Genomic DNA, 20,891 nt, shown 5'->3' with positions numbered 1-20,891 from the left:
TTGTAGGCAGCATATAGAAGGGTCTTGTTTTTGTATCCATTCAGCCAGTCTGTGTCTTTTGGTTGGAGCATTTAATCCATTTACATTTAAAGTGATTATTTGTCTGATATGAGTATTGCTACTCCAGCTTTCTTTTGACTTCCATTTGCATGGAATATCTTTTTCCATCCCTTTACTTTCAGTCTATATGTATCCCTTGGTCTGAAGTGGGTTTCTTGTAGGCAGCATATAGAAGGGCCTTGTTTTTATATCCATTCAGCCAGTCTGTGTCTTTTGGTTGGAGCATGTAATCCATTTACATTTAAGGTGATTATTGACATGTGTGTTCCAATTACCATTTTGTTAATTGTTTTGGGTTTGTATTTGTAGGTGTTTTCCTTTTCTTGTGTTTCCTACTTAGAGAAGTTCCTTTAGCACTTGTTGTAAGGCTGGTTTGGTGGTGCTGAATTCTCTTCACTTTTGCTTGTCTGGAAAGCTTTTGATTTCTCCCTCAAATCTGAATGAGATTCTTGCTGGGTAGAGTATTCTTGGCTGTAGGTTTCTCTCTTTCAGGACTTTCAGTTTATCCTGCCATTCCCTTCTGGCCTGCAGAGTTTCTGTAGAAATATCAGCTGTTATCCTTATGGGTTTTCCCTTATATGTTATTTGTTGCTTTTCTCTTGCTGCTTTTAATATTTTTTCTTTGTGTTTAATTTTTGTTAGTTTGATTAATATGTGCCTTGGTGTATTTCTCCTTGAGTTTATTCTGTATGGGACTCTCTGTGCTTCTTGGACTTGGTTAATTATTTCCTTTCCCATGTTGGGGAAGTTTTCCACTAGAACCTCTTCAAATATTTTCTCAGACCCTTTCTTGTTTTCTTCTTCTTCTGGGATGCCTATAATTCGAATGTTGGTATGCTTAATGTTGCCACTGAGGTCTCTGAGACTGTCTTCTATTCTTTTTATTCTTTTTTCTTTTTCCTGCTCTGTGGCAGTTATTTCCCCCATTCTATCTTCCAACTCACTTATTCGTTCTTCTGCCTCAGTTATTCTTCTGTTTATACCATCTAGAGTATTTTTAATTTTGGTTATTGTGTTGTCCATTACAGTTTGTGTGCTCTTTAGTTCTTCTGAGTCCTTAGTAACTGTTTCTTGGATTTTCTGTATTTTGTTATTGAGATTTTGGGTCATCTTTACTATCATTACTCTGAATTCTTTTTCAGGCAATTTTCCTATTTCCTCTTCATTTATTTGTTCTTGTGGGTTTTTTTCCTGCTCCTTTGCCTGCATGGTGTTTCTTTGTTTTCTCATTTTGTCTAATTTATAGGATTTGCTGTCTCCTTTCCGTATGCTGCCTGGTAGTAATTCCTCTTGTTTATGCTTTCTGCCCCCTGTGGTGGGATTTGTCCAGTGTCTTGAGTAGGCTTCCTGATGGGGGGTCTGGTGTCTGCTTTCCAGTATGTGGTTGTGTGTCTTTTCTCTCTGTCAAGCAGGGCCATGTCCAGTGGTGTGTTTTAGGGTATCTCTGAGGTTAATATGGCTTTAGGTAGTCTGTGTGCTGATGGGTGGGTTTGTGTTCCTGTCTTGTTTGTAGTTTGGTTTGAGGTGTCCAGCACTGGCAGTTGCAGACAGTTGAATGACACTGAGTCTTAGACTCTGATACAGGGCTCTGTGAGAGTTCTCTGCAGTTAATCTTCCCTGTGTCTGAGGACTCCCTAGTAGTCTAGCATCCTGAATTCATTGCTCCCTCCCCAGAGCCTCCTACTTGACTTCTGATGGAGTAGTGCAGACTTCAGAGGTTGCTTGTCCTGGCAATAAAGGGGTTTAAAGAAGACTGTCCAAGCCCTAGACTAATGGCAGAGTGTTAAGTCAAACAAATACTAAATCAAGGAAACACATACATGTATAAGACACACAAATACTGAATCCAATAGAACATAAGGTACTAGAAAAACTTGACAGAAGAACCCCAGTATGCAATCAGACAATCAAAGAGAAAACGAACAGAAATTCAAAACCAAAAAAAAAAAAAAAAAAAAGAAAGAAAAAAAAAAGAAAAAAAGTACCACACACACACACAAACACAAATCCAGGGAGATTTTTAAAGCTAGGACCAAATATAATAAAGAGGGAGAGTACCAGCAGACAGACTGAAGATTCTCAGAATGAAATCAGACAATTATACCTAGAACTAGGATAAAGACAAAACCTAATAATAAAAACCAAAGCAGTGTGTCATCTGGAGAATAAAGCAAGGAAACAGAGCAGATTAATAGTATTGCTTATAAGTATATTAAGATAAAATGAACTAAAAAAGGATAGAAGACAGGGCAACCAAAGAGCGTAGTGTGACTGGAAATATGAAAAGAAAAAGAAAGAATTAGAATTGTATAAAAGATAGAGATGAAGAGAACGTAGGAGAGATACAATTAGCACTACAAAAAACTTAGCTAGAAATAGAAATATATAAAAAGACTAAAAATAAAAATAGAATAAAATATAGAATAAAAATATGTTATAAAACATGTAGATCCCTTAGGAGTAAGATTGTAATTAATAAAATAATAATAAGAAAAAAGAAAACTAGATCTGACCCCATAATGGGCCAGATCAATAGAATTAATAATAATATTTCTGTTTCCTTGGGGTCTCAGCTGTAAGTGTCCTTCTACCCACCTTGGGCTTTTTGTATTATTCTGTGACCAGCAGAGCTTCTTTTATTGTTCATCTGTAAGTGCCGCTGTGTGGGGAGAGAGAGGGTACAATAGTGGCTCCTTCCCCTGGGAGTGAGTGAGCAGTGGCGCCCTGCCTGGGTCACGGTGGCTCAGTCAGCCATAGCGGTGCCTGTTGCAGAGGGACACTGGTGGCTCAGGTGTAAACAGAATGTCTCCAGAGCTGGGCCACTCTGCGGACTTTTGGCTCTGAGCTGCAGGCACTCTAAGCCAGCCCCGCCCGGGGGCCTGTGTTATCCCTGAGTTCGTTAGCCAGGCCCACAGGGGTCCTTCCTTTGTCTGTCACAGGTGCTGAGAGAGAAGCTACACCCACAGCTCCTCCCTCCTGCTTGTGAGTCAGCAGTATCAAGCCCCCGCCATGGCTTCCCAGCTTTCCAAGGTAGGCATTCTCCACTGCAGATTTCTTCCCTCTTGTCCTTTCAGTCCATCTCCCCAGTGCCAGCAATGTTTCTCACCCTGAACCAATTCTCTGGTTCCCACGTTCCAGCTCCCAGACCCCCATTCAGCTGTGAACCAATGTCTCAGTCCAGACATGCTGAGCTGTGGTGCGGACCCTCCGTATGTTTCGCACTCCCATCTTCCACAGCTCAGCCGCTTCACCCTCTTTGAAGAGTCCCACATGCCTCCCTTCTGACCCAGGGAAATTCTCCGTTGGAGAAGGGGTTTCCCTGTCAGATAAGGGACATTTCCCCGAATTCGGCAATCTCCCCTGTTTCAGATCCCCCCGCCCCAGGGTGTGGGACCTGTCCCTTTCCTTTCTTCTCCTCTTTCTGCTTTTTTCCCCCTCTGTCCTACACAGAGGGAATCTTTGCAGTCCTTTCTGGTGTCTGAGGTCATTTGCTGGTGTTCAGCTGCTTCTTTGTGGGAATTATTGTGTCTTTTGGTGTATTCCTCATGCATCTGTGGAGAGGGATGCATTCCACATCCTTCTACTTTGCTGCCATGTTTCCCACCTCTATTCACTAGTTTTTATCACTTACCCCATCATGCAGAAGCAGCTCACCTGATAGAAAAGTAAATGACTTACTGAAGGTTTAGTTATGAGATCAACTGTTCCAGGTTTACAGTGCTGTGCTACAAGGTTACAATAGTTGCTCCAAAGCCAGTGATCAGTATATGATGCTATTTCTCTCATAGTGAGAACACACAGGTCTCGGAATGAAGGGGTGGAGGAGGAAGTGGTCCCTCTCACTGTTACACCATCTAACCCAGTAAAGACATTCTTTTTTTGTCTCCACAACCTTGGGCTCAGTAGGTTTAGAGGTTCTGTTTTTCCAATGAATGAATGCCACTACCAAGGAATAAAGCCATGATTCCATTAAATTGAAAGGTGAAATTGCACCTTGACCATTTTGGTCTCCTGACACTATTGAATTGATAGAAAGAGACAGGGGTTATTATACTGGCTGGAGTAAGTGAATCCTATTAACAAGGGGAAGTAGGGTTGTTGCTATACAATGAGAACAAGTAGAAGTATGCTTGGAGCCCAGGGATAGTCACTGGGATACCGCTTAATACTCATTTGCCCAATAGTCCTGGTCAATGGGAAAGTGCAGAAATCCCATAAAGACAGGACTGAAGGTTAGGGTCACTACTTCAAGGAAATAACTTTGACCACCTAAAGGGAAAATGAAATGGAAGAATGAAGTTATGAATATTAATTTTGGCCTCCTGACCAGCTACAGAAAGGAATGATAGCAGCTAGATGTACCTTTGTAATTTATTATTTTTCCCTTTTTTTTCTCTAATTTATGAAAAATACTGGAGATGGTTGTGATAAATTAGGTTTCAGGTGGAGAGTATGAACTAGCATTACTCCATGACAGTACATTGATGGATGGGAATTTTTGTCTCTGCCTCCTTGTTGGAGATGAGAGTTTCTTTACTGGAATAAAGGACAAGAATGGATGCTGAGTAGTAAGAGTATAACCAAGTATAACCAAGGCCCCTATGGGTTTTTTCTGGGGCATGACCCCCCCCCCCACCATGCCCTCTGCCTGCCTCTTGCTTGTAGAAAAACTTTAGCCTCCTAGGCTTTCCCCAAGTTCAAAAGAATAAATTTAATCAGAAAAGTGAGAAAGTGCAGAAACAAAGGAAAACAGTCAAGCAAGACAAAATAATAGTAGTTTAGCCATTAAACAAAGTCAAGGACTTTTAGTTTTTCCTTAAGGGCTGTAAGTAATATTCTGAGCTATATCCTTTGAGCTGTTTTGCAGATATTGAATGCCCACCCCCAGGTGGAAGAAGTTAACTTTATTCTGACCACATGTATGTAGACCCCAGACCAGCTAGAACCAGAGTTGATGATGTTGACTTCTGATTACCATACCACCAACAAATCAGAAGAATGTCCATGAGCTGATCAAACACCCCACAACCCTCTCTCTGACCCTGTTTTTAAAAACCTTTCCCTAAAAGCCATTGGGGAGTTTGGGGTCTCTTGAGCATTAGCTGCCCATACTCATTGTTTTGTGCTCTGCACTAATAAATGCTGCACTTTCCTTCACCACAACCCAGTGTCAGTAGATTGGCTTTACTGCATGAGGGCAAACTGACCCAAGTTTGATTTGGTAACAATTTTGGAGACTCAGATGGGATGGCAGTCCCAAGTGGGCATCTCACCCAGGGCACACAGACCCCTAGCTGTTGATGGCTTTTGGGTCATGCCCAGCAGCTGCCTGAGCACCTTTGTCTCAGGGACAGCCCTGAGTGCTTGCCACTGACCAGGTGTTGCTGGTCCATGGCCCTTTCAATTCTGCGGTGAAGGAAACAAGTTTCTGTTTTTGGTCTGTCTGTTTGTGGTAATAACCCCTCTTGATCTTTCTCTGGTAATTGACCAGCATTTGGAAGTTGATGGGCTCAATACAGTAAGGTGAGTCTCATTGGTGTGTACCACTGAAAACTCCCTTCCTCTCCAGAATAAGCCCAAATGTTTTGTATTTATGGGGGGGTACCTTGTCGGAGAGAGGAATAGTTCTTGAACTTCTATCTGATTTGTGAACTGGCTTGTTGTTTCTTTGGATGCTAGGGTTTGGTTTTGTCTTTCTGTTTTTAAAGGATGAAGAATGTTTCATCTATTCCTAAGGAAAGTCTTCTGGGGCACATTTTGGAAAAATGGTCTGATTACAGCTGTGAACCTATGACTAAGAAAAAAATGATAAGATGAAACTGTTTTGAAATTCCAAAACTGGTTCTTTTTGCATATGCAGTTAGAGAAACCTGGCTTGATAAAATACTTTTTCAGAATTCTGACCCCGAGGGAACAAAAATATTTGCCCCACCTCATGATCCATTTTCTGCCTTCCTCAGTTCTGTTCTATGCCCTAGGAGGCTAATCCTTCTGGAGTGTATCCCCCAGGCTCTATTTCTGGTTGGAGTCTCTTTGGGCTTGGCCAATGACATGCACTAACAGAACTTTGGAGGGCAGAGAGAAAAGACAAGATATTTCTTCCTTGCTCCCTCCCTGATTTGGGCTATTTGTTTGTTTTTTTGTTGTTGTTTACTAAAAGAATAAAGATTTTTATTAAGCATTGTAAGTTGTATTCAATAGCCTTCAGATATACCATAACACAACCCATCTACAATCAGTCAAAACCAACAGCAGCTCATTCTTGCACAATCCATGAGTTAGGTCAAAATTCCCTTCAATTTACAGTGAGATCCTACTCAGGTCTTTCGGGCAGGGATTGGGGAATTACATCTCATTTCTGATCACTAATATGTGCTGAAAAGCATCAAGAGAACTATATGAAAACGGATAAGAAGTGATTCTTATTTCAAAGTGCATTGTTTGGAAACATTAACAAAAACATCAAAATGAAATAAGTATACCTGCTTCTACTAAATTCTTGATGGGAAAGTTCTCAAGAACAAGCAATTTGTTTCCTGCTACAGAGAGGGTTTTTTTTTTTAAAGATCAAAGGGATTTTTTTGTTTTTCACAGAATTTCATATTTTGCTAATATGAAGGCATAAAACAGCAACAAAGAACAATAATGCACACAGCAGCTAATGCACCAGGGTAATGCTGATATTTGAAACAGCTAGGTAATTTGGGGGGTTTTAGAGTAAATGCAACAGAGGTCAATAATCACAAAATTTTAAGGTTAGAGCAAGATCAGTCAATAACTAAACAGAGTTAACATCTTTTATAATACTATTACTGATTATTAGCATTTTTGTTTTGCAAATGGGCACGTACTGGTAAGAATGGAAGAAAGGACAATAACATGCATAATATTAATTACACACTTTATTTTTTTTTTATATCAATTTTTTTTCTTTTTTTCTTTTTTTCTTTTTTTGGGGGTACACCAGGTTCAATCATCTGTTTTTATACACATATCCCCGTATTCCCTCCCTTCCTTGACTCCCCCACCATCGAGTCCCCCCCACCCTCCCCACCCCAGTCCTCTAAGGCATCTTCCATCCTCGAGTTGGACTCCCTTTGTTATACAACAACTTCCCACTGACTCTTTTACAGTTGGTAGTATATATATGTCTATGCTACTCTCTCGCTTCGTCTAAGTTTCCCCTTCACCCCCCGCCCCCTCCCATACCCCGAGTTCTCCAGTCCATTCTCTGTATCTGCATCCTTGTTCTTGTCACTGAGTTCATCAGTACCATCTTTAGATTCCGTATATGTGAGTTAGCATACAATATTTGTCCTTCTCTTTCTGACTTACTTCACTCTGTATGACAGATTGTAGTTCTATCCACCTCATGACATATAGCTCCATCTCATCCCTTTTTATAGCTGAGTAATATTCCATTGTATATATATGCCACATCTTCTGTATCCATTCATTTGTTGATGGGCATTTAGGTTGCTTCCATGTCCTGGCTATTGTAAATAGTGCTGCAATAAACATGATGGTACAAGTTTCTTTTGGGATTATGGTTTTCTTTGGGTATATGCCCAGTAGTGGGATTACTGGATCATATGGTAGTTCTATTTGTAGTTTTTTAAGGAACCTCCAAATTGTTTTCCATAGTGGCTGTACCAACTTACAGTCCCACCAACAGTGCAGGAGAGTTCCCTTTTCTCCACACCCTCTCCAACATTTGTGGTTTCCAGATTTTGTGATGATGGCCATTCTGATTGGTGTGAGGTGATACCTCATTGTAGCTTAATTACACACTTTAAAAATTATGAACCATGCAGAAGTTTAGCCTCAAGTAGTAGCACTAATTGTCTATGTCTGATTCAAAACCACATAGTTCATTGATCACAGATGCATGGTTTTAAGTCACGAAAAGTTTTAGAACACATTGTGTTGATTTTGAAAGGTCATTTGCATCTTCTATGATTTCAACTTTATCTCCATTTAACTTGCTTGTAAAGTATGTATGGTGTACTGTATATTTTAAATCAGCAGAACAGCAATATTACTCTATAATTTTTTTAGTTTTGATAGTTGCACTTTTTTTTAGCACAAAAGAACCACATCAACAGTGATGAAATTTAAGTAAGAAAGAAAAACTATGGTTGTGCCTTGTTTCTTTCATAATTATAAAATCAAAGCCTTAGACAAAGCTTTCTTGTGAACAGTAATGCAAAATCAAAGACAATGGCATAGATATGATGCCAAATGCTAAAAATATTTTAAGCTACATATACTTAAAGACTGCCAAAATTTGTTTTCTTTTTAGTTCAAGAAACACAACTATAGGCTTTTGTCATTAACCAGTTTAAACTTTGTGTGTACTTCAAGTGTGGGAATCAAATGGTCTTCATTTTCTTTCTTTCTTTTTGTTTTATTGTAGCATTTCGACTACAACTGGTTAAAACTAAAAATGTGTTGTTTAAATCTATGATATCAAAGAGGAGTCCGAATTTCCAAAGTCCTCATTTTTCTCTTATGGAAAGGAAAAAAATGTATATAACTGTAGGCTGTCTTTCTCTCCAGATATTCCTAAATCCTTGCCCTTCCAGCATCCTTCACCCTCTATAAAAAATAAGTTTACTCTTCTTTCTTTAAGACAGCTGCCTCCAGAGCATCAGCTCTATGGCAAGCACTGTCTGTATTTAGTGCATTTAAGTGAGGATTTGTATTGCACGTCTTAGAGTCATTGTTCAAGGCATTTTCCGAGTGGTTGGAGGCCCTGGTGTCATCCGCGCTCCCGTTCATCTGGGGAGCCAGCTTCTCCTCACCCACTGCTCCGTTTTCAGCCAGGGACCCGTCTGAAGACACAGCAAAGGATTCAGATTCCGCCGATCTCGGCTTCAGTTCTTTGGCCACTTCTTCTGCTGAAGAAGCATAAGGAGGCTTGCCCTGAATTGCACCCTGGATTTTATAGCCTCTGCCATAGTACCTTCCACCTCTTCCAAATGTTCTGATCACTGGAGTGGAAACAACTCCTCTTGGATGCCCTCTTGCTGGTCCTCCAACAGAAACTACCTGTAGGGGGAAAGGCCCGTGGCCTCCACGGCCCTGTCTGCTTCCAGCCAAGCATGGTGCCAGCTATTTCAAGCTTCCCTCCCTGAGAAGGTATACATTGGATTCCACCCTGTGACTTGCTAGTGCTGCTGCTGTCACTGGCTGAGAAGGCTCCAAACTGTCCTGCTGTTGTGGCCACACGGAAGGCACGGAAAACGCCTGTTGCTACAGTTTCCCCATAGGGGCCTCCAAAGCCACAGACTCCTGCAAAGCCCCGCCCTCGGCCCTGGGCTGGGGGGACAGTGGGCTATGTTTATTAACAGTGACTGCCAATAACTTTATTGGTAGTGATGGGCCAAGACTTCATCTCCTGCCAAAAGGTACCTTCTCTATAGCTGTAGCTCTCACTAGGCTCCATTTTTTAAAAAAAGGCTCTTGCCTTTTCAGGTCTAGTAACAGCTTCCTGCTTCTGCTAGTCTCTGGGTACCTCAAAATCCCTAATTTGGTCTCTTAAACTTGCATATATCTCTTTGAATAGTCCCCACATTCAAGTTTCTTGAACTAGCTCAATTAGATTCTTTTTCCTGCTGGGAATCTGTGATGATAAAGATGTGCTAATATAAGGCCTAGATCTATTGCAGATATTTTGGTTCCATCAGAGTGGCCAACTCAAGGATGAAGCTTATAAATAATGAAGGGCATAGCAGAGAGAATATTAATCAAATTGTACTTGAAGCCATATATCTTTTGAATACAACTTGTTGGAGTAAGAACAGGTAGACACTTCTTTAATATAATAAAAAATATATATATAAATTTCTACCAAAAAGTCCTTCATGCTTGAGTAATAAACACAAGATGCATTCCCATAAAAATCAGGAAGAAGATAGGACGTTAGTTTTCACACAATTATTTAACATTGTTCTGGAAATACTAGTTAATACAATCATCCAAAAGAAAGAAACGTGATATTAATATTGGAAAGGAGGCAAGATTATCATTACTGTAAATGAAACAAATCTGAGAGTATCAACTAAAAACTATTTGAAACTTTAGGAACTCCATAAAGAGACTAGTTATAAAATCAATATGCCAAAACCAATCACTTTCATATATAAAAATAGTAAACAGAAAATGTAAGATAAAGATTCAGTTTCTAATAATCATGAGAAAAGTTAAGCTGCTTAAGAATAAACTTTAAAAATATGCAAGATATAGCCATTCATTCAACAAGTATTTATTGATAACCTATAGTGTGCCAAGCAATGTTCTAAGAGTTATATTTTTTAACATATAAATTCTGCTGGAAAAAATAAATGAAGACAACCAAAAAAAATGGGTTCTTCAGTAGAAAAATATTCTTTTTCCCCCCAGCTTTATTGAGATATAATTGACATATAATATTGTGTAAATTTAAGGTGTACAATGTGATGATTTGACACATGTATGTATAGCAAAATGATTATCACAATAAGGTTAGTTAACACATCTACCATAATTACCATTTTTTTTTGTAGTTGTTATGGTGAGAACATTTTAGATCTACTCTCTTAGCAACTTTCAGGTATACAGTACAGTACTGTTAACTATAGTCACCATGCTCTTCATTAGATCCCCAGAACTTATTCATCCTATGACTGGAAGTTTGTACCCTTTGACCAACAGTTCCCCTTTTCCCCTTGCCTTCAGCCCTTGGCAACCACCATTCTACTCTTTGTTTTTATGAGTTTGGCTTTTTTAGATTCCACATATAGTTCCATCCATGTTGTCACAAATGGCAGAATTTCCTTCTTTTCTATGGCTGAATAATATTCCATTATACATATAAAAAGTAAGCTACTTAAGAATTAACTTATCAAAAAATTTGCAAGCTATATTCATTCATTCAACAACTATTTATTGATAACCTACAGGGTACCATATATACACAATGCTTGTTTTTAATCCATTCATTCATTGATGGACACATTGGTTGTTTCCATGTTTTGGCTACTGTGATTAATGCTGCAATGAACATGGGGGTGCAGATATCTCTTTGGGAGTGATTTCATTTTCTTTGGATATGTACACAGAGTGAGATTGCTGAATCATACAGTAGTTCTGTTTTTTAATTTTTTTTTGTGGAAACTCCATAATCTTTTCTGTAGTGGCTGCACCAATTTACATTCCCACCAACAGGTTTTCCTTTTCTCCACATCCTTGCCAGCACTTGTTATTTCTTATCTTTTTGATAATAACCATTCTAACAGGTGTGAAGTGGTAGCATAGTCTTATAAAAATGACAATTATCCCTCAGTTAACCTTAGAATTAACTGTAATCCAAATTGAAATAAAAACAGGATTTTTAAGGGAATTTAAAAAAATAACTCATTTTATCCGTAGACACATGCGAGTGGCAGGTAAATTATGAAAAAGAATAATTAGAGAGGCCTTACCTTTCCAGATATTAAAACAGATTATAAAGATACTATAATTAAAACAGTTTGGTACATAAAAAGAAAAAAAATGAAAGGAACATAGAGAATCAAAAAATGGATCCAAATATATGTGGATATTTAACTCATGATAAAGGTGGCATTTAAAATCAGGAGCTAGAGAGATATTATTTGATAATTGTTATTAGAACAATTGCTAACTGTTTGGAAGAAAATAATTCCATGTGCTTAATAAAGCTGGAAAAATATATTCATAATAACACTGGGATGTCATTTGCTTTTTTCACTGTGTTGACATTTATACAAATGGTGCAAAAGCAAGGGTGGATAAAATTTATGGCTTACTGATAACAGAGGCAATGCAACCAAAAACCTAAAATTCTATATGGACTAAAATTTAAGTATTAAAAAACACACATAAAAATTAGAAGAACATATAGGTCTTCCTAAGCATGACACCAAACCCAAAAAAAATGTAAAGAAAGAATTGATAAATTTTGTGTCATAAAGATTTTTAAAATTCTATATAGCAGAAGTCCAAAGAAAATTATAAACTCGGAAAATATTTATAATACTTATGATAATCTAAGAGCTCATTTCCTTAATTTAAAGAAAGTTCTTATGTATTAATAAGAAAAAGATGAGAAACCTAGTAGAGAAATGGGGAAAGGAAGTTCATAGAAGGAAAAATACAAGTGGTTAAGCCTGTGGGAAGATGCTTTATTTCACTTATAATTTAAAAAATCAAAAAATTTTGGAGCACAACATGGAATATATATATCAAAATTTAAGAGATGAGAGTTGGCAGCATGGATAAAATTTAAAAGGAATTTCCATTTTGACCCAGTGATTTCACTTCTAGGAATTTATCCTAAGGAAATAATGCCATAATTATCAAATATACATATAAACAAAGGTCTCCACTTCAGCATTTTTGTAATACACAAAGATTGGGAAGAAGCTAAATATCGACCAGTGATATATTGGTTGAATTTTGGTAAATCCACATTACAGAATATTATTGTAGCTGATAAAACGATGTACATGGTGGGGGCTTCCTGGGTGGCACAGTGGTTAAGAATCCGCCTGCCAATGCAGGGGACACGGGTTCAATTCCTGCTCCAGAAATATCCCACATGCCGCGGAGCAACTAAGCCCGTGCACCACAACTATTGAGCCCATGTGCTGCAACTACTGAAGCCCACACGCCTAGAGCTCATGCTCCACAACAAGAGAAGCCACGGCAGTGAGGAGCCCTCGCACCACAATGAAGAGTAGCCCCCACTCACCACAACTAAAGAAAGCCTGCACACAGCAAAAAAGACCCAACACAGGCAATAAAATAAAATAAATAAATAAATAAATAAAAAATGATGTACATGGTATATTAGGTGAAAAGAGTTTGCAGAATAGTTTACATTGTATGATCCCAAATTATTTTTAAAGGATATGTGTGTGCACACACTCACATATAATGTGTCTACATTATTTTTTTGTTGGTATATATGAAACAACAAAAAACCTGAAAGAGTCAATTGAAAAGTTAGCAGTGGTTTTCACAGGATTTATCCCAGATGGGTTATCATGGTGATTATAAGAAGGGTGGAGAATTTGAGAAATTTTTATTTTCTGCTTCTCTCTTTTCCTAGTTAACACCTGCTTTCCTTAATCTCAGTTCAAAACTTCACTCCTCTCCCCCATCAAGGAAGCCTTCCCTGATTCCCACACTCTGCCACTTCTTTTACTATATTAACAGTGTTCCTTTCCTTCAAAGTATTTTTCTCGGTTTGTATGTATATGTGATTATTTCATTAAGGTCTTGTTTCCACTATGAGAGCAGAGTTAGTGTCTGTTTTTGCTCATCAACATATTCACAATAAGCCCAGCACTTGTGGCAACTCTCCCTCTTTCTCTCCCCCTCCCAATATTTTGATGCAGACAATTACATTTTCTCAGTCTTATGTCAAGGGTTATGAGAGTGTAGCTTTTAAACATTTCCCCCCATCACATAAACACAGATGAAGAAAAACACAGCAGAAACATAGCAAACATCACACTAAATGGTGAAATATTAGGGGCATTCTCATTTACTTCAAGAACAAGATAAGGAGGCTCTCAAATCACCATTATTATTTAACGTAGTTCTGGAGGTTCTGGTTGATGTAGTATATCCAGAAAATGAAAGAATAAGAGATATAATGACTGGAAAAGACAAAATTAAAGAATCATTTTCAGATGATTATGTATGCATACCTAGAAAAACCAAAGTTATCAACTGAAAAACTATAGGCCTACCTCTGAGATATTGCAGGTTCAGTTCCAGACTACCACAATAAAGCTAGTATTGCAATAAAGTGAGTCACATATGTTTTGGCTTCCCACAGCAAGTTTTGTTTAAACTATACTGTGGCTTATTAAGTGTGCAATAGCATTCTGTCTTTAAAAATGTATATAACTTAATTTAAAAATATGTTATTGCTAAAAAATACTAACCATCGTTTGAACCTTCAACAAATTGTAATGTTTTTGCAATAATAACATCAAAGACCACTGATCACAGATCACCAATGAAAAAATTTGAAATATTGCGAGAATTACCAAACTGTGACACAGAGACATGAAGTGAGCACATACTGTTGGAAAAATGGCACCGACAGACTTGCTTGACACAGAGTTGCCACAAACCTTCCATTTGTAAAAAACTCAATATCTGTGAATCACAATAAAGCAAAACACAATAAAACGAGTTATGCCTCTATTAGAAATATTAAGAAAGGTCACTAAAAGTAAATATGTCAGAATTATTTCCTTCGGCAATAACCTGGTAGAAAATATAATCAGAAAAGGAGTGTCATCCCCCAAAGCAACAAAACCATAAAACACCTAGGAATAAACTTAACAAGTAATGAATATGATCTACCTGAAGAAACCTAAAATTTATTGAAGATCGTAAAAGTGGATAGAAAGACACAATTTTTAAAGATATCAGCTCTCAAATTAAAGTGCTAATTCATTGCACTTTATGTCACTCAGTGTGAGACTTTTTGTTTTGTATATGGTTGTTCTGTATATTGTTGTTCAACACGTATGCATACATAGACTCTTTGTATTTGCATGAAGAAAGGTGGAAATTGTTAAAAGTGCTTGGTGGTAGAACAGGCATTGCAGGGAATTTTTGCATTCTACTTTATACATTTCTGTGTTGTTTGCACATTTTTTAAAAAAATTAAGAATGTGTATAATGTGTGTGTGTGTGTGTGAGAGAGAGACAGAGATTGATTTCTAATAAGGGGATGTATCTTCTTTTTTTCCTAAGTGAGTAGTTCTTAGTTATTTTTTTCAAGTCATAGATGCCTGTGAGAATCTGATGAAACCTATGACCCCTCTTCCCACTAAAATGAATATATGCATGCACATGACTTTGATACAATTTTAGGCAGAATACAGAGGTGACCAGTTGAGAACACCTTCTCTAGGTTAATCAGTATGGTCAGTGGGGAGAGTCCCTGGGTCCCAGGTATACATTTGGCTGAGGAAGTACCAAGGTGGGTGTGGGCTGCGGGCAGTGACCCTGCAGCAAGGCTGGGTTCTCCTTGGGTGCCCTGAGGTAAGGAGGCCAGAGGTGAGAGGCCAACAGGCTGCACCTCTCAGGCCAGCTGGTAGCAGCAGACAGCGTCAGGAACAAGGGTGACTCGGCCACACCATGAATAAGGGCAGAGCAGGGCAGGCAGGCCTGGGTGCTTCCCACAGCAATTGCTTCTCTAGGCTTCATGGAAACCCGCAGCTGCAGGAGTAGGTGGGAATAGCAGTCCCTTCTCTGCATCCCTGAGTTATCTCTGTGGGAATTTGAGGGAGGGAGGAAAAGTCAAAGGTGTTTACTCAATTGGTCACCTGAGTAAAGGTGGCATTTACCACTTTGGTCACCTGTCCATGTATATTTTTAGAGTGTGCAAGAAGAGTCAGGTTCTAGAATGCAGGGGATGAGAAGCTCTGGAATATAGGAGAGGTGGGAGGGCATCACCTTCCTCCTTCCCCTCTTGACGAGGCAGGGAGGATCAGAAGATTTTTGCATCACTCACACCCTCAGTTTCCTCAGCCTTAGGAGGCTAAAAGCTAATCCAGGGTAGGTGTTCAGAACGGCCATCAAATCATGGGAGGTTCACACAGCAGTCAGCCAAGACTTTGGGACACTGAATGCATGGCTTTCTTTATTCAAACAAGATAAGATTGTGTTGCTTTTGTTTTATCAAATTGTAAGTTGATTCAAAATTAGAAAAAGTAATAGATCATTGATGTAAAATGACCAAGATTAGACAACTAGTTATCTTTGTGGACTAATTCACAGACCATGTGAAAAATAACAGTTTTCAATTTCAAAACAGGTTACTATGTTTGGAAAGCTTCTTTTTGACTGTAACCAGTGGAAACATTTTCATTGTTATAAATAAATACAAGAAAATTAATGAGGCCTTTTGGGTTTTCCCCTCTGGCTTAAATTCTCCACTCAAGATAGCATCATTTTATTTTCTCAATATAATAGTAATGCATTACTCATTTTAAAAATAATGAACGGAAAAGTTTAAGAAAGTAAGACATTCCCACTGCCCATCTCCTTTTCTGAGATCTTGAATCCCATTTCTTACAGGGGTGCAGGGGAAACGCTGGACATCTGAGGCTGGATTGGGGCGAAGTGAAGGGAGAGGTGGGTGGACAGGGAGTAGAGGAGACAAAAATTATTCCTCAAAGAGGAAGAAAAGACCAAAAGACCAAAAGCCACGGGAGCAGATGTAGTCTCTCTCTGTTAACCAAAGAAAGGCAAATGCCAACCACAAGAGAAGCTACTTCTGGTTTCTGGGATTGGCAGAGGAAAATGAGTGGCAGGACCTGCTGTGGAGGGGAAGGAAAGGGGTGGGCCGGCTCCTGCCGCACTGCTGGTGGGAGTGGTAATTGGGGTCCTGAGCTCATGAGTGACGTGGCTCTCACGTGAGCAGGAGCCAAGCCGACGTGTGCAGACGTCCTTCTAATCCCGGTCTTCGTTTGGTCCGGTTGCTGTCTCCCTATTGCCTCGAGGAAGGGCGGGCCTGTGGCCAGGAGAGGAGGAGAAGGAGGTAATTGCCCTGATCCCAGCAGGTCTGTGTGTGGATGCGTGCTTGCCCCGGGGATCCCCGCGGTGCGGGTAGCGGAGGGTGGAGACTAAAGAGGGACAAGGCTCGCTTTCTCCACACCCTTGCACTCTCCCCGGCCCTTCCCAGAACAAAAATGGTGTACTTTTGGGGGCCAGATTCCAGGGGAGACCCCAAACCTGGAGGGGGAAACCTGAAAACTTTGGCATCCAGGGCCTTGAATCGGGAAGGGCCGGTGTTAAGATTCTTGTTCTGTGTGCTGGTCCTTCTAACAAGCCAGTATCTTGGGGCTGTGCGTCTGTCTTGTCATTCCCCGTGTTTTTCAGTAGGGCGCTGTACCACTCGGAGCAAAGGAATAAAGAATCTGCCCTGAACCCCTGCAGGTCCGTGTAAGGGTGGGATTGCCCCGCGGCCAACAGAAGGGCGGAGATGGCTGGGGGTCCTCGCCCTAACTTGCATTACTGATCCCCCAAGTTACTTCCCTGCTCTTTTATATAGGAAATAGGATATGACAGCGCATACAGGAAACATAGTTGTTGTTGGGGCCGGGAGTGCGTCGGGGAGGGGGATCAAAGATATCTTCGGGTTTTATTTTGCTCCTCCGATTTTCCACACTCCTTCGCCCTGCCTCCCCTCTTTTCCAGTTGTTTGAAAGGGGTGTGGTTTTTCCTGGGAAGATGGCCGACCGCTGGGGCTGGGGCTGGGACTGGGGCTGGGGGAGGGGGTGGATGGACGCCCCTGCTGGAAGAGGGCTGCTGTTAGCGAAGTCTTGAGAAGTGGGGTTAGGGTGAGAGACCAAAAGGTGAAATCCGTTTGACAACAGGGACCTTGGATTCGGAAAGCCTGGTATTGGGACTATCTGAAGTGCTGTTCTGTCTGCCTAGCCATCCGTCTCTACCGTGTCGCCTGTCTGTGTCTGTGGGTCTTGCGCCTGAAGGCCAATCCAACCCTAGGAGCTGGAAGAAGAGGAAAATTGTTCAGAAACAAGTAGGTCACAGTGAGAGTGGTGGCACTACTTAGGGATCCTGGGGTGGATAATGGTGAAGACTGCAAACTCCAGTGGGCCCGTGGACACTTACCGCTCCTTCTCTCCTCTCTGGACCCTTGCGGAGTTTGCGAAAGAAAGTGCTCTGCAGGGGAAGAAGTGGCTGGGAGGACGAAGGTGTCATGAGAGTCCTGGGGTGGGGGTGGGGAGGACCTTTCTCCAAATTACTCTTTGATACCAGAGTCGTCAGTCCTTAGGTTAGGTGGAGGCGGAAACTGAGATGAGGGAGGAAGGAAATTGCCCCGGAGCAGTGGATGTAATAGGTGGGGGTAGAAGTATTCTGGTACCTCTGAGATGGTGGGGGTGGTGGAGGCAAGGGCGGAGTTTGAGACCTTTGTGCATTTTACGCCTGTGTGGCTCTCGATGCACCACTATCCATTTTGTTACAGGGAAGGAGTTGTGGCAGTCACCTTCCAAGGCAGTGACTTTCGGGGGTGGGGGTGGGGTGGAGGATTGGAGGAGATCTAAGGAACGGGGAGGGGTCGGGGTGGATTGTAATGAACTCATAGCAGCAGCTCAATGAGCAGAGAAGGGGAACTGAAGGTGGGAAATATTGGGCTCTGCGGAACTAGGGCCAGTCATTCCGGAGATGAATGTGTGTTCTGTCCCTGGTGAGGTTCATCTGTCTGGCCCCTGAGTGCTCAGCACACCCTCCCCACCCCTTTGTACGCAGCTTTGCAGGACTCAGTATACTTCCAGGCAAGAAATAGAAGGAAGAAACTGCCTGGACCTGTGTGGGTGTATGTGGGGGTGCCACTGCCCCCAGGACACCTGGAGGGGCAGGGAGGTAGGGAACTGATTAGCTATCTTAAATTTAACATACTGGGGTGGGGTGGTTGAACATGAGGCTGGAGAATCTGGAGGTGGGGAAAATTTTCAAAGTTACCTTCCTGAAGAAAAGAATCAGTGATTTAGCCTTGCATCCCTGCCACGTCCCCATTTGCTTGGTCTCTTCGTAGGGCTGTAGTTCAGTCTGTCTTCATGCAAAGGTGCAAAAAAAGGAGACTAAAACCTTAAATCTTTCTTTCATTCTTAGGTCCCCCAGTATCTGTAGCTGCATTAGAGCCTGCCAGCTGTAGCTGAAGACTCCTCAGCCCTCTCCCCTCCACCCCCACCCCCAATTTGGGAGCACTCCTCTGGCCAGAGCAAACCCTTCAGACACTCGCTGCAGCATGGGCCGAACTCGGGAAGCTGGCTGCGTGGCCGCTGGTGTGGTGATCGGGGCTGGTGCCTGCTACTGCGTATACAGACTGACCTGGGGAAGAGATGAGAGCGAGAAAATCTGGGATGACCACGATGACGATGAGGAGGAGGAATCTAGCGATATTGCAGAGACTGGGAAAGGAGCTAAGGCTAATGCTGGGGTGGGGGCTGGAGCCAGACTTCAGGGTGACTCAGAGGCCAAGGCTGAGGTGGCCATGGAACTCAAGAGTGGACCTGATATAAAGGCAGAGGCCCACTCGAAGGCCCAGAGCGGAGGTGGCCTAGAGGCCAAGGCCAAGGCCCTTTTCAGCACCCTGAAGGAACAGGCAAGTGCAAAGGTGGGCAAAGGGACCAGGTTGGGTACCATCTCTGGGATTAGGACTCTTGCACCTGGTTTACCCTGCCCAGGAATCAGGGGTGGAGGCTGCCACCCTGTGAGGAATGGAGCTAGGGCTGGGGGCAGGGCTAGTGGCAAGTCCAAGGGAAGGACCAGAGGTAAGAGCACCAGGACTCCAGCTACATCATGGCCTGTTCGAAGGGGCAAGTTCAACTTTCCCTATAAAATTGATGATATTCTGGGTGCTACTGACCTTCAAAAGGTCCTTAACATCCTAGAAAGATCTAATGATCCTTTTATTCAAGAAGTAGCCTTGGTCACTCTGGGAAACAATGCAGCGTACTCATTTAACCAAAATGCCATTCGTGAATTGGGGGGTCTCCCAATTATTGCAAAATTGATAAAAACGAAAGATCCCATTATTAGGGAAAAGGCGTACAATGCTCTTAATAACTTGAGTGTGAATGCGGAAAATCAGGGCAAGATTAAGACATATATCAGTCAAGTGTGCGATGACACCATGATCTGTCGTTTGGACTCAGCTGTGCAGATGGCTGGTCTAAGGCTGTTAACTAATATGACTGTGACTAATCATTACCAACATTTGCTTTCCTATTCTTTTCCAGACTTTTTTGCTTTGTTATTCCTGGGAAATTACTTCACCAAGATTCAGATTATGAAACTAATCATAAACTTTACTGAAAATCCAGCCATGACAAGAGAGCTGGTCAGTTGTAAAGTACCATCAGAATTGATTTCCCTCTTTAATAAAGAATGGGACAGAGAGATTCTTCTTAATATCCTTACCTTATTTGAGAATATAAATGACAACATAAAAAATGAAGGGCTTGCCTCATCCAGAAAAGAATTCAGCAGAAGTTCACTTTTTTTCTTATTCAAAGAATCTGGAGTGTGTGTTAAGAAAATCAAAGCATTAGCAAATCACAGTGATCTGGTGGTGAAAGTAAAAGTCCTGAAAGTATTGACCAAACTCTAATTGGGGATCTGTCCCAAACAATATTGAGGTAATATTTTTAGTTTGCACTTGGGAACAATGCATTTTGTAAATTCTTTGTTTTTCACTGTGCTTATATGGCAAAGAGAGCCTTTCAGCTGCTATTTTGGAATAATGAATATCATACCATCAACAGTGATGCTGGTTGTGATGGCTGGGTTTAGGCTAGACCATTTTAAGGATCTCAAATGAATACTAGAGCTTGTACAAAGAAAGCATTCCATCTTGCTACCTAGATTGAGATATTTTTACTCTTTCTTCTACTTAAACTGACAGAGAACTAATCACGAATAAGCTATACTTTTGTATTGGTTTACATTTGTTAATCTTGTGTTTCATCAATAAAGTTGTGTTTTAACCAGCAAAAAAATTATCATGTTCTTGAGTTTATGATGTATTTGGAGAGGCAAGATGTACGGAAACAAAAAGATACTAACAAAACTGGGCACCTCTAATCATGGTCAGCTGTTTCCTATTAGTTCTTAGAGGTGGCAGAAACTTCTTCAGGCAACAGTGCTCCCCTCCAAGGAGGGGACGCTTAAGTAGGCTGCACATGAAGGATGGGTTAAAAAGCCGGTGGAAAGGCATTGGAGGAGGGAAGAAAGGGAAGATGGGAAGAAAGGCATGGAGGTGGTAATTTTGC

The 20,891-nt window shown here is 41.0% G+C and overlaps 1 protein-coding gene across 2 annotated transcripts; it reads left to right on the top strand.

Moving 5' to 3' along the window:
- Window positions 1-16,556: 16,556 nt before the first annotated feature.
- Window positions 16,557-20,618, top strand: ARMCX1 (armadillo repeat containing X-linked 1). Of its 2 annotated transcripts, none has more exons than XM_057717435.1 (3): window positions 16,557-16,633; window positions 17,533-17,635; window positions 18,730-20,618. In XM_057717435.1, the coding sequence occupies exon 3, from the start codon at window positions 18,866-18,868 to the stop codon at window positions 20,228-20,230; it is 1,365 nt and encodes a 454-aa protein (XP_057573418.1). In that variant the 5' UTR covers window positions 16,557-16,633; window positions 17,533-17,635; window positions 18,730-18,865; the 3' UTR covers window positions 20,231-20,618. The 2 variants fall into 2 exon arrangements, with proteins under 2 accessions (XP_057573418.1, XP_057573417.1); XM_057717434.1 differs by having other exon boundaries at window positions 16,561-16,633; window positions 17,472-17,635.
- Window positions 20,619-20,891: the final 273 nt, after the last annotated feature.

The sequence above is a fragment of the Hippopotamus amphibius genome, chromosome X, assembly GCF_030028045.1.
Source record: "Hippopotamus amphibius kiboko isolate mHipAmp2 chromosome X, mHipAmp2.hap2, whole genome shotgun sequence".
Classification (NCBI taxonomy): domain Eukaryota; kingdom Metazoa; phylum Chordata; class Mammalia; order Artiodactyla; family Hippopotamidae; genus Hippopotamus; species Hippopotamus amphibius.
The sequence above is the reverse complement of the archived record's forward strand: the minus strand, read 5'-3'. Positions and strand labels throughout refer to the sequence as shown.

What these genes read in the sequence shown, in the direction of transcription:
- ARMCX1 (XM_057717435.1), top strand. Translation starts at nt 18,866, where the DNA reads ATGGGCCGAACTCGGGAAGCTGGCTGCGTGGCCGCTGGTGTGGTGATC.